Source organism: Cryptotermes secundus, unplaced genomic scaffold (assembly GCF_002891405.2).
Source record: "Cryptotermes secundus unplaced genomic scaffold, Csec_1.0 scaffold212, whole genome shotgun sequence".
Classification (NCBI taxonomy): domain Eukaryota; kingdom Metazoa; phylum Arthropoda; class Insecta; order Blattodea; family Kalotermitidae; genus Cryptotermes; species Cryptotermes secundus.
This window is the reverse complement of record NW_019721006.1, coordinates 742085-753014: the sequence shown is the minus strand read 5'-3', so window position 1 is coordinate 753014 and position 10930 is coordinate 742085. Positions and strand designations below refer to the sequence as shown.

General features: G+C 41.4%; 1 protein-coding gene across 1 annotated transcript in view; it reads left to right on the top strand.

Moving 5' to 3' along the window:
• The first annotated feature begins 3326 nt into the window (after positions 1 to 3326).
• Positions 3327 to 10930, top strand: part of LOC111874770 (transcriptional activator cubitus interruptus) — a 31331-nt gene continuing 23727 nt past the window's right edge. Inside the window, exons 1-4 of the mRNA XM_023870548.2 lie at positions 3327 to 3444; positions 5481 to 5672; positions 8329 to 8537; positions 10601 to 10754. Of these exons, the coding sequence (XP_023726316.2) occupies positions 3327 to 3444; positions 5481 to 5672; positions 8329 to 8537; positions 10601 to 10754 (673 nt within the window). The remainder of the gene's footprint in view (positions 3445 to 5480; positions 5673 to 8328; positions 8538 to 10600; positions 10755 to 10930) is intronic.

Here is a 10930-nt window from a genome sequence, read left to right as displayed (position 1 = left end):
AAGGGGGAGAGACCGAGGGTGGGGATGCTGCGGTGTAATCAGAACTAATGACAGGGCTATCATCCGCGTCGATTAAACTCAGATCACCATTTCAAAGCAAATGATGAGGTTGCGCAGGCGCAGTGACGGATATGCAAAGGAGAAGAAAATATCATTGCTCAATTCCGTAGTCATTATATAAATAAAACCAGTATAATCCAAGTACAACAGTGGAGATTATGTTGTGTTCCAGCTAATCACCTACAATACAGGCCTAGTTATAACACTAAGAAAATCATATATACAGTAGTATACAGCTTCCTTTAGGGCGAAAACTGTCCTAATCTCTTTCGACGACTTCTGTATATAGTCCGTCACGTTGCTTGAAAATCAGCCGTGCTGTACCAATCGCTAGGCCTTGCTGTGTCATGTTGACGAGAAGACATGTGAAGAGCGATCTTGTGGCTTGTAACGCCGTGTATTTCTGAGAAGTCCGACGTTTCGAATGAACACAGCCTACATATTCAAGGTCGAAGAGTAAGCCAGACGGCAAGATGCACAGGCGATATGTTATTCCGAAACGTCAGGCTTTCTCCGAACTACCTAGAAGGTTGTAACACTGTGAGAACTTGAGAACCAACAAGGAGACATCTGTATGTCAGCCACACAGATCTCATGTGGGTACACAAGATGTTTAAGAGGTTTTATAATGCAACTCCATCTTGCATCATGGTACAAAGCTCTGAAAAAGCTGATAATGACGCACAGCTGGTAGAGATATTCGTAAGCTTTAATGGAGGTTCGTGATCATGTTCATAAAGCCCTGCCACTGGACCGTATCACGAGTCCGTTCAACCCAGTCCACTATTTCCTTTGAAATCCATTTTAATGTTATCCTCAGCCGCGCCGTATTATCTCAAGAGGGTTTTCCCTTCAGCCTACACAAAAAACCATAGTTTCAATGAAATCTTTATGCCACTTTCAGACTTTAGGAACTAAAGAGAGCTTAGTCGTTAACAGCCACATGTTACGGGCTGGACGGGCGGGGTTCGATTCCCGGTAGGAGCAAGAGACTTTTCTCTTTTGCTCAGCGTCCAGAGCGGCTCTGAGGCCCATCCAGCCTCATATCCAGTGGGTACCGAGGGAATTTCTCCAAGGGTAAAGCGACCGGGGCGTGAAGCTCATCATTCATCTCTACCTCTGAAGAATGGTGGAAATATATCTCCACTGTCCCATACGCCTTCATGTCGTGGTGCTCAATTAATTAGGCACAGGGACAACATTACTTGCAAATTATCAGTACTGTATTACATTAGTTTCGTCACAGTCACTGTAAAGCTGGCAGCAGAATGTAAGGTTTCAAAATTTAAAACCTTTTTATTACGTGTCTTTATGTACATGTAGGGGCACGCGGTAGCGTAGTTGGTTGAGGCACTATGCTACAAGCCGGAAGGTCGCGGGTTCGAGTCCCCAATGAGGTGACTGGATTTTTACAATTGACCTAATCCTTCCAACCGCACTATGGCCCTGGGGTCGACTCAACGTCTAACAGAAATGAGTACCAGGAATATTCTTGGAATGTTCTTGGGGGTAAAGGGCGGCCGGCGCTTGAGGCTGACAACCTTACTGCCATCTATGAGCCGATTGTTTAGAAAACGTGGGAACCTCAACATCTCACAACCCTATGGGTCTCCACGGCCTGGTCCAGGGATAGCTTACTCTTTTTTTTTTTTACTTTATGTACCTGCATGCAGGTGTTTCTTACCATCAGCGCGGTATGTGTGGCTGTATGTTTGCAGAATGACGGGCGGGGATACTGACCTCCATAAGTTGCTGCTGAAAACAGGACTGCAGCAGCATTACAAAATGGCGTGGTCTTCACTGTATGCCAACCTTAACATCAATTTCATGTGACATTCGTCGTCGACGAAGTTGCTATGGAGCATGTTTTCTTTGAGTTCTTTGACTTTTCCCCCGCTAACCACCATTCCACCATTGCTCCACACCGCCTCCTGGGTTGTGCATTTGCTCTGACAAGGCAGCACATAACCACACGCTCGACCGTCAAATTGGGGGCTTCAGCTCTGTCCCGGCACTCGGCTGGATGCAGAATGAGGATACCAAAGTGGGAGTGAGAGTTACAGGTACTTTGCGACTGGCGGTTTACCTCCAATCAGTTCGTCTTGGCAGCAAGCCCCTTGAAACTCACGACCAGTATTTCCCCCCCCCCCTGAACACTTGCATCCCTAGTTCTTATGTAACATGGAGGGTCAGTCCCCTGCATTTATATCCCCCAGGAACAGGGTTCCATTTTCGTTGCATCCTGTGGCTCGCAGGGCCACGGTGGGGGTATTCGATTCCGCCTTCACAGGAGAAAAATGAGGTTGTTTTCTTTCAAGTTTTTTTGTTGCTAGTGGGGTGGGACTAAGTCCCTTGTACTGCGGCCACCCCTGGCCTATTGTACCAGCCACAGATGATAGGCAAGGGTGATTGTGGAGCAATTGGTGGAATGAAGATTGGCAGAGGAAACCGAAGTACTCGGAGAAAACCTGCCCCAGCGCCACTTTGTCCACCACAAATCCCACTTGAGCAGACCCGGGATCGAACCCGGGCCGCCGCGGTGGGAAGCCAGCGACTAACTGCTTGAGCTATGGCGCGGCCCTTTCTTTCAAGTTACATAAATATATTACCTTTATGTGGTTTCTAGAAAACCACAGGACATATGGCCTGTAAAGCTGCCTCTTTTCAAGATCTATTTGTGTTCGGTATATAGGTGAGGCTGTCAGGTCACTCAGAAGCTATACAATTTGTCGACAATGAACATACTCCCACATGTTGTCATGTCACGTCCAATCCAAACAGATGTACATAGTATTTCTGTGTTATTGTGGTTTAGTGGTCAGAGTTCCTGGCTACAGATCGCGGGTTCAGTTCTTGGCGCTACCAGATTTTCTGAGAAGTAGTGGGTCTGGAACGGGGTCCACTCAGCCTCATGATGATAATTGAGGAGCTATTTCAAGGTAATTGCGGCTGTGGTCTAGAAAACCGAAATTAATGACTGTGGGGATTCGTTGGACTGACCATGGGACACCCTCTGTCCGCAAAAGTTGGCACTAACTTTGCCGACAAGCGGCGGTTGCTCGATCAGTATTGTTTGCTTACTGATTAAAAGCCATGGAGTTTTATTTCATGGTTTATGGATTAATGGTTGTGCTAGTACCACATGTAGGATTATGACAATTAAAACGAACATGCCCCCTAACTTGTCATATGTTGCAACGCTGTTGTTACAAGAACAATAATTCTATATCCTAGCTTTATTAATAAAAGTAGACCTAATAACTTGAATGCATTTGTTCACAGGTTTGGGTCTTCCACCAGACTATCTGGGTTCACGTGCCCTTACTGAACTGCAGCCTCCACCCTCTACCATCGGCAGCTCAGAATTCCCCTTCTCCATAGACGGTAAGAAGTCGCCAGCCTGTTTTAATGAAAATCTATATAATAATTAAAGATCACTGAGATATTGGTCTTGAGTAATAATTATTCAGTGGAAATACACGGGAGAATTGAATGTTTAATATCTCTTGGTTAACTTATCCCATTCTCACACAATTCACTGAAATTTCTAAAACCAGGAGTCCAAATAGGCACCACATTTTTTACCACCATCAGGTCTTCAGAAGACACCTTTTTCATTTTTCCACTGGATGTCTGGGAGGCTTAACTGCTTACATGCTTGGGCACCACCGAAGTTCTTTCTGGGTAGGAATGTGGACAGCTAAGCCATAACATTTGTAAACTTAAGATTAAGCCATTTAAGAACAATTTCATTCGTCATGTATATGTATGAATGTATAAGGGGTGGGCCTTCTCGGCCCTTGCACCACAACCTACAGTGATCTATTGTGCTTTTCATTCATCATCCTTTGTACAAAAGAATATTTGTTATTAATTTTATTTTTTGTATTAATAGTATTTGGCATACTTCCTCAACTTTGATAATTGTCCGGAACTCCAGGCAATGTCCCAGTGCTAGGTCGGCACCCATGCAATAGCTGATGCGGCTTTTGCAAGGGATGAGAAGCCATTTTTTTTTTCATATCAAGTATGTCCACTACTTACCAACACAGTGTGTGTCATGTGTAGTGATGACGTCTTGTAGGCAATAAACTTTATTTAGTGGCACCATATTTATTGCTTTACAAATTCGTGTACTTGTCTTAAAGTTAGGGAATCACATAATTTGAATGCACCTCTTATTTAGTTCTAACATTGCCAGGAATGATGTCACTAGTTGTAGCACTACATTTTATTGCAGTATAACCAACCAACTACACAGAGTGGAGTTCTTCTTGTGAAGCCAGCAATTGCTCAGCTACAAAAGAATTTCCTAAAATTTTATGGAATCCAAAGCCTTATTACTGTGTTCACAAGGGCATGTCATTTGTCTATCCTGAGATAGAGCAATCCAGTCCATACCTCTATCTTATTTCTCTAAGATATATTTCATATTATCCTCCCATGTACATCTGGGCCTTAGTAGAGGTTTCTTCTACTTTTTTGAATGAAACCTTGTATGCATTCATACATGCATTCGGTCTTATGGGATATAATGCCATGTAGTCTGGTGAAAGTCAAGTGACGTTTCAGAGGAACATGTTGGCTTCAGGTTCGGTGTTGAAGAGCAAGTCACGTAATAAACCAGCATGAAGCAGACAACAAGCAGAGCAGAAGATAGAACTCATCACACCACTGCTATCAGAACATCAAATTGTATGCAACTAAATATTATCCATCACCTTCTTTAGAAACTGACAATTGCTCACATAATAAAGCAATTTACCACCTTTTGAAGAATCTGAAGTTTCATTACCAAGTTCTTATGAGCCCATTCTTGGGTCCTGTCCTGAGCTACATGAACAGTCCAAATTTTCCATCACATTTATCTTAAATGCCTACTGTTCTCTCTTTTCCGTGTCTCTGAATTGGTGTCGTCCTTTCATATATTCTAACTAAAACACTGAACTGATTCTCCAATTCCACAAGCATGCTACATGTCTTACCATCTTCAATTTTGATCACCCTATTCATATTTGATGAGGAGAATACATTATGATGTTTCTCATTATGTTACACACCCCATCCTCATATTACTCTGCATCCAAATATTTTCCTCAGCACTGTGTTCTCTTTTCTTCACTTAGGATATTTCACATTTTGCACCCATATAAAACTACAGGTAAAAATATAATTTTGTATATTTTAAAATTATGACAGGCATCATGAATTCCCAAGACTGCAAACTTCACTAATGATGGTTCAAACTTTTCCTTTCCTACTTTCCTCAGTAAAGTTTTTGCTGATTTCCCAAGTCCTTCTAGGAGAATTCTGGGTATGTTACCACTGTCACATCTTTATACAAGATGCAGTTGTTGGTCTGACAGTTGACATTAACTTTGTAAGGCTTCTGACAACTAAAATAATTATTCTCTTTTCAGCGAGTTCCAGGCTGACAAGTCCTCGACCCAGCAGTTTGCGGCAGAGTCGGAAAAGGGCTCTTTCCTCATCCCCATACTCAGACTCATTTGACATCAACTCTATGATCCGCTTCTCTCCAAATTCTCTGGTTTCCATAGTAAATGGTTCCCGAAGCTCCAGTGCTAGTGGCTCTTATGGGCACCTTTCAGCAGGTAATTTGTACATCAGTTGAAAGTACTCACTATTTGCGAATAAATAAATATAATCATTTATTTCACCCTTCCCATCTTAAAAGTTCATTGGCATTTTACAATCATTGGGTACCTCCCATATTATAATCCTGCAGATTTGCATTAATATTAAAACCAGAAGTTAAAAATTTTTATATCAAGAAAGAGGCCAAGAGCAATTTATAGCTCAAGGGTTAGCTGCTTTGCCCTGTTGAATGAATGTCAGCCATATCATGTTGACTTTTGAGCTGCTTATAAGGCTTGCATGTATGGTTTGTCCTTCAAAAGCTGTATGCCAGTTGCTTGAGGCTGTGTGTAAGAAGATTTGAGTTCTAATGAACTTATGTTTCATCACTGCAGCTCTGATTATTATAGAAGGATAATAGTGACAGCAACTGCATGAACTTCGAATAGAAGAGTGTCCGTTCTGTGTCCTGTTGAAATGCTATGTACTTCAGTTACACGTTACACATCTTTGGCTTGGTACTAAGAAGGATGTATGAAGGGTAAATAAATTCTGTTCTGTTTAAGTCAAGTGTTGATACATTACACATCTTTGGCTTGGTACTAAGAAGGATGTATGAAGGGTAAATAAATTCTGTTCGTTTAAGTCAAGTGTTGATGAATTCTCTAGAAGTATTATAATGACCTGATAAACAGACAGTGTTACCCAAAGGAGCGACAATATATTTTCACGATTTTGGGGGTGACCTATAAGATGGGGTTTGGTTTGGATAATTGGATTTATTGTACCCTATACATTCACACAGTTCGGGGCTACAGGCAACACATCACACACTTTTCAGTTCACAGTTCCACATGCACTATGATTCTCACTAGTCATATCCTGGCAGTGGATTTATCACAGTCGCACTGTAACTTCAAGTCACATATGAAGTCTTCTTTGCACCACCTAATTCTTTTCTTGCCATTCTGTAGACTTGACTCAACTACTCTCGATTACTGTTCCTGTCTCATCGTCTGACTGTGCCCTTTTATAATCCATCGGAGTGGACCACAAAGAAAATAGCCTGTATTGTTAAGGAGGCAGGTTTACTGGCCTGTTGCCTAGCAATGGGTATACATGTCACAATATCATGGTAGCAGTGCTTAAGTTGTTACACATTTCCTTTTGACGTTCACCAGAATCCTGGAAAAGAGTTGTCAGATGTGATGCTCATCACCCTCTGCCACATTATGTTTCTCATACAATAAGCTCAAAGTGCACCTGCCCACCTCCCCTGAGTTTACTTTGAGAAATGGCTAGCTGTATTTCTTGTGTTTGCCACTATACGTAGAATGTCACAAGATGTGCTTTGGCTCTTCCCACTTTCTAAAGCCTATCCATTAAATGCTTCAAATAAATGACTTATTAACCTTTAAATGCCGGACTTCTGAAATGATAGTAAGCTTGAGCTGGCCGGAGTTTATTTAAATGCCCACTGCTGGTGCGCGTTTAAATGCCCGTTGCTACGCTGTATTTAAATGTCGATTCCTGTTAGGGCGCATAAACAATTTTAAGCATTGTGTTTAAAAATACTGTATCTAACTCAATTTTTATGATAAGTAGATGGAATTAACTTTATTTGTATCAGCAAAGAACATAGGGTTGCATATTATAACAGAATATTCAAAAATTTTTATACGAAGAGTTATACCCTATTTTCAATTTTTTTCTTTTAATTTTGATGTGTACTGCAAAAATGGTTTCCCAGTTCTTTGCAAAGTTGTTCTGCATTACAAATTCATTTTTGTTTGTAACACTTGACAAATTTTAGCAGTCCCTGGTGTCATAGAACAGATGGAAGCAATAAAATCATTTGGTCTTCTGGTAGCACTGCTTACACTCTTCGGATTTTCGAATCTTTTGACTAAAGGGCAGAAGAATGAAAGAGTGGATATTCAAGAGAAAGCTAGAAGGGTCCCTTCTTCAGTGTTAAGACCTTCCATTATAGCTGCAAGAGATTATTACCCTTTCTAGGGTCATGAACAGACAGTTACATCGTGGCTGAGATACAGAGTGCGATCTGTTTTCTATGCGTTTATAGTGAAATTGAATACTGTAATTTCATTTCAGCCAATATATACATCAAGCAGATAACAACAAAAAAGGTATGCAGATCGAATTTTACTATATATTTTTAACACATTAATCTGCAGAATCTGCAATAAAAGTACTGGCTCGTGGATGAGTTTGAGCATAACTCATACGTATATTCTTTTTTGCTGTTGTTCACTTAGGTATATCATTTTAATTCCTCTATTAGGGTTTTACTCAAGTCTGTCTGGTAATTACTACATTTAAAAGTAAATATGTAGGACTGTGCATGCGCTTCTACTAGCGGCGTGCGCGCGCACTTCCACTAGCAGAGTTTAAATGCCAGACTGGCCAAAACAGGGTACTTTGGCCACTATGACCATACTCATCACTGGCCCGATTGGGGCACTTCGGCACTTAAAGGTTAACATCCCATATTCATGGAAACAGCCCCTGGTACCTGTTGGATCAGATGCTACATGGGCCCCAGAGCTGGACTGAACACAGTGTAGCACAAAAAAGCCTCTCTTATTTCTGGATAACAAAGTCCAGTTTTCCAGTCCTCCAGATCATAGCCTTATCATCAATTCTGCTCTGTAGGGACAATCAGTCCTGCGCTGGGGATGCACCCTGGCATGGCACCTCATCTGCAGCAGCTCCAAGCACATCTCCTTAGAACAGCAGCAGGAAGCCTTCTACCGCCACTGCCTCCTCACCCTCAAGCACAGACACAAGTTCCAGGAGGGCTCTTCCCCTTACCTCACCATCCCTTACAGCCTTCCACAGGGCATTCCATATCGAAAACAGAGGTGAGTTTTAGGTTGGTCTATTGTCATAGCTGTGTAACTTAAGTTGTCATCAGTTAATGTCTTGAAATCATGCATATAATTTATGCAAATAATTTATAAAACACAGATATAGATAAATAACGATATATATATGCATGAATAAAACATTATGTCATAATGTTTTGTGATGTAGTATATTGTACAAGTATTGTCAGCAATGAAATAGAAGTAACATGTTTTCTTTTACATACTGTAGTGTAAAAGAAGGTACATTTCAAAATACAGGAATAAAACTACTGAACTATCTCAGAAACTTTCAATACCATGTATACCATCAGGTATGGTATATCATTGTCACTTTCCTTTCATTAGTGAGTTCAGAGTCTGGAGGCTGTTGTTTCTCATCTCAGTGTGTGGTATACGAGGGGGTACCCAAAAGAACTTATTTATTCAAATTTTAAGCACAAACCTTCAATCCCCTTCAGAGTACTTTCCACTTACACTAATACACTTGTCTAGTCTTTTATTCCATTTTTCAAAACATTGTCTAAATTCATCTTTTGAGATGCTTGACAGCGCCTCTGTCGTTTTTTCCTTCACCTCAGCAACATCAGCAAAACGCTTTCCTTTCATGTCTCTTTTCATTCGAGGAAACAAAAAAAAGTCGCACGGGGCAAGGTCGGCTGAGGAACAGGGGTCATACCATTTCTGGTCAAGAATTGTCGTACAGACAGGGCTGTGTGAGCAGGGGCATTGTCATGATGGAAAAACCAGTCACCCGACTGCCACAAATCTGGCCTCTTCTGCTGCAAACTGTTGCGCAATCTTTTCAAAACTTCCAAGTAGAAAGCCTGGTTAACTGTCTGACCCTGCAGAACAAACTCTGAATGGACGACTCCTCTCACATCGAAAAAACAAATCAGCATTGTTTTCATGTTTGATTTCACCTGACGAGCTTTCTTGGGGCGAGGCGAACTTGAAGTCTTCCACTGGCTTGATTGTTGCTTTGATTCAGGATCGTAAGCATTGCACGAGGTTTCGTCACCGGTGATAATTTTTGAAAAAAAAGTTTTGATCATTTCGGGACTCTTCTTTCAAAGCACAGCATGCTTCCACGCGACCTTGTTTTTGTTCAGCAGTCAGCAGTCATGGCACGAATTTCGCAGCCACCCCTTTAATTCCCAAATCTTCTGTCAAAATTCGCAGAACTGAGCTCCAAGTCACTCCCGACAGCTTCACAATTTCTTCAGTGGTCTGTTGTCGATCTTCCGTGATGATTTCACGAATTTTTTCAACATTTTCAAGTGTTCGGGCCGTGGAAGGACGACCAGAACGAGGTTTGTCATCAATTGACATTTCACCATTTTTGAAACGGGAAAACCACTCAAACACTTGAGTTTTCCCCATAGCATCGTCCTTGTACGCCGTTTTTAACATTTCAAGAGTTTCTGTTCCACTTTTCCCGAGCAAAAAGCAGAATTTCACCGCTGCATGCTGTTCGTGAAAATCAGCCATTGCAAAAACGACGATCACATAAAGCAGTTGTCACTATAAACTCTGCCGAAACTAGTCCTTACTTTCTGAAGCAATGGTAGTCCGCTTATCAACTCAGGAAGGTTAGCTCTATGCGCTCATAGCGGCAAAACGCGGTACTACAAAAGCTCTGCCCACAAAAAAATTAGTTTGGTTTCTTTTGGGTACCCCATCGTACTCTAGAGGGGCAAATACAGTTTACAGTAATATATATATATACCTAGAATATATTAATGTGGTACTGATTTTGCATGTTCTCATGTTAAAGAAGTCTCTCTATACCCTATCACTTTGTTGCTAAGTCCCAAGTGAGATGTGTAGGTTACTGCATGCACTCTTTTCCTTACTAATGCAGTTATCCTGCCAATGGGAATAATTTATACATACTGAGTTATGAGTTATTGGTATTTTATAAGTAATTATCAGTTTATTGAAAGTTATGTGAATCATTCACTTCATTTTTGTTGTGTAGGGAAAGGTTTGGATGTGCATTAATATATAAATATTTGTAATAGAAATCGGGCTCTGAGATGCTATTATTCTCATGGCAGGTGTCAGGGGATGCGTGCAAGAAGCTGGACTCCCCTGTCTCTAGTAGTGTGGTGGAGGCAGACACTAGTGCATCGGGCGGGGGTGCTGGGAACCAGAGGAAAGCACGGATAAAGAGGGAACCTGTCACAACTAATGCCAACCTCACAAGTGCAGGTAATTTCGCATCAATCACAATAAATGCCATGGGTGGCACTGTCTTATGAAGACATAAAAACTACACTGTTCATTGAACGAATTTGACTTTCCTAACATTGTAGAGATATTATGTGGATCTATACATCTACTTTATGGCATAGTGCTTAATTGGTTAAGTGCAGTGACAATGCTCA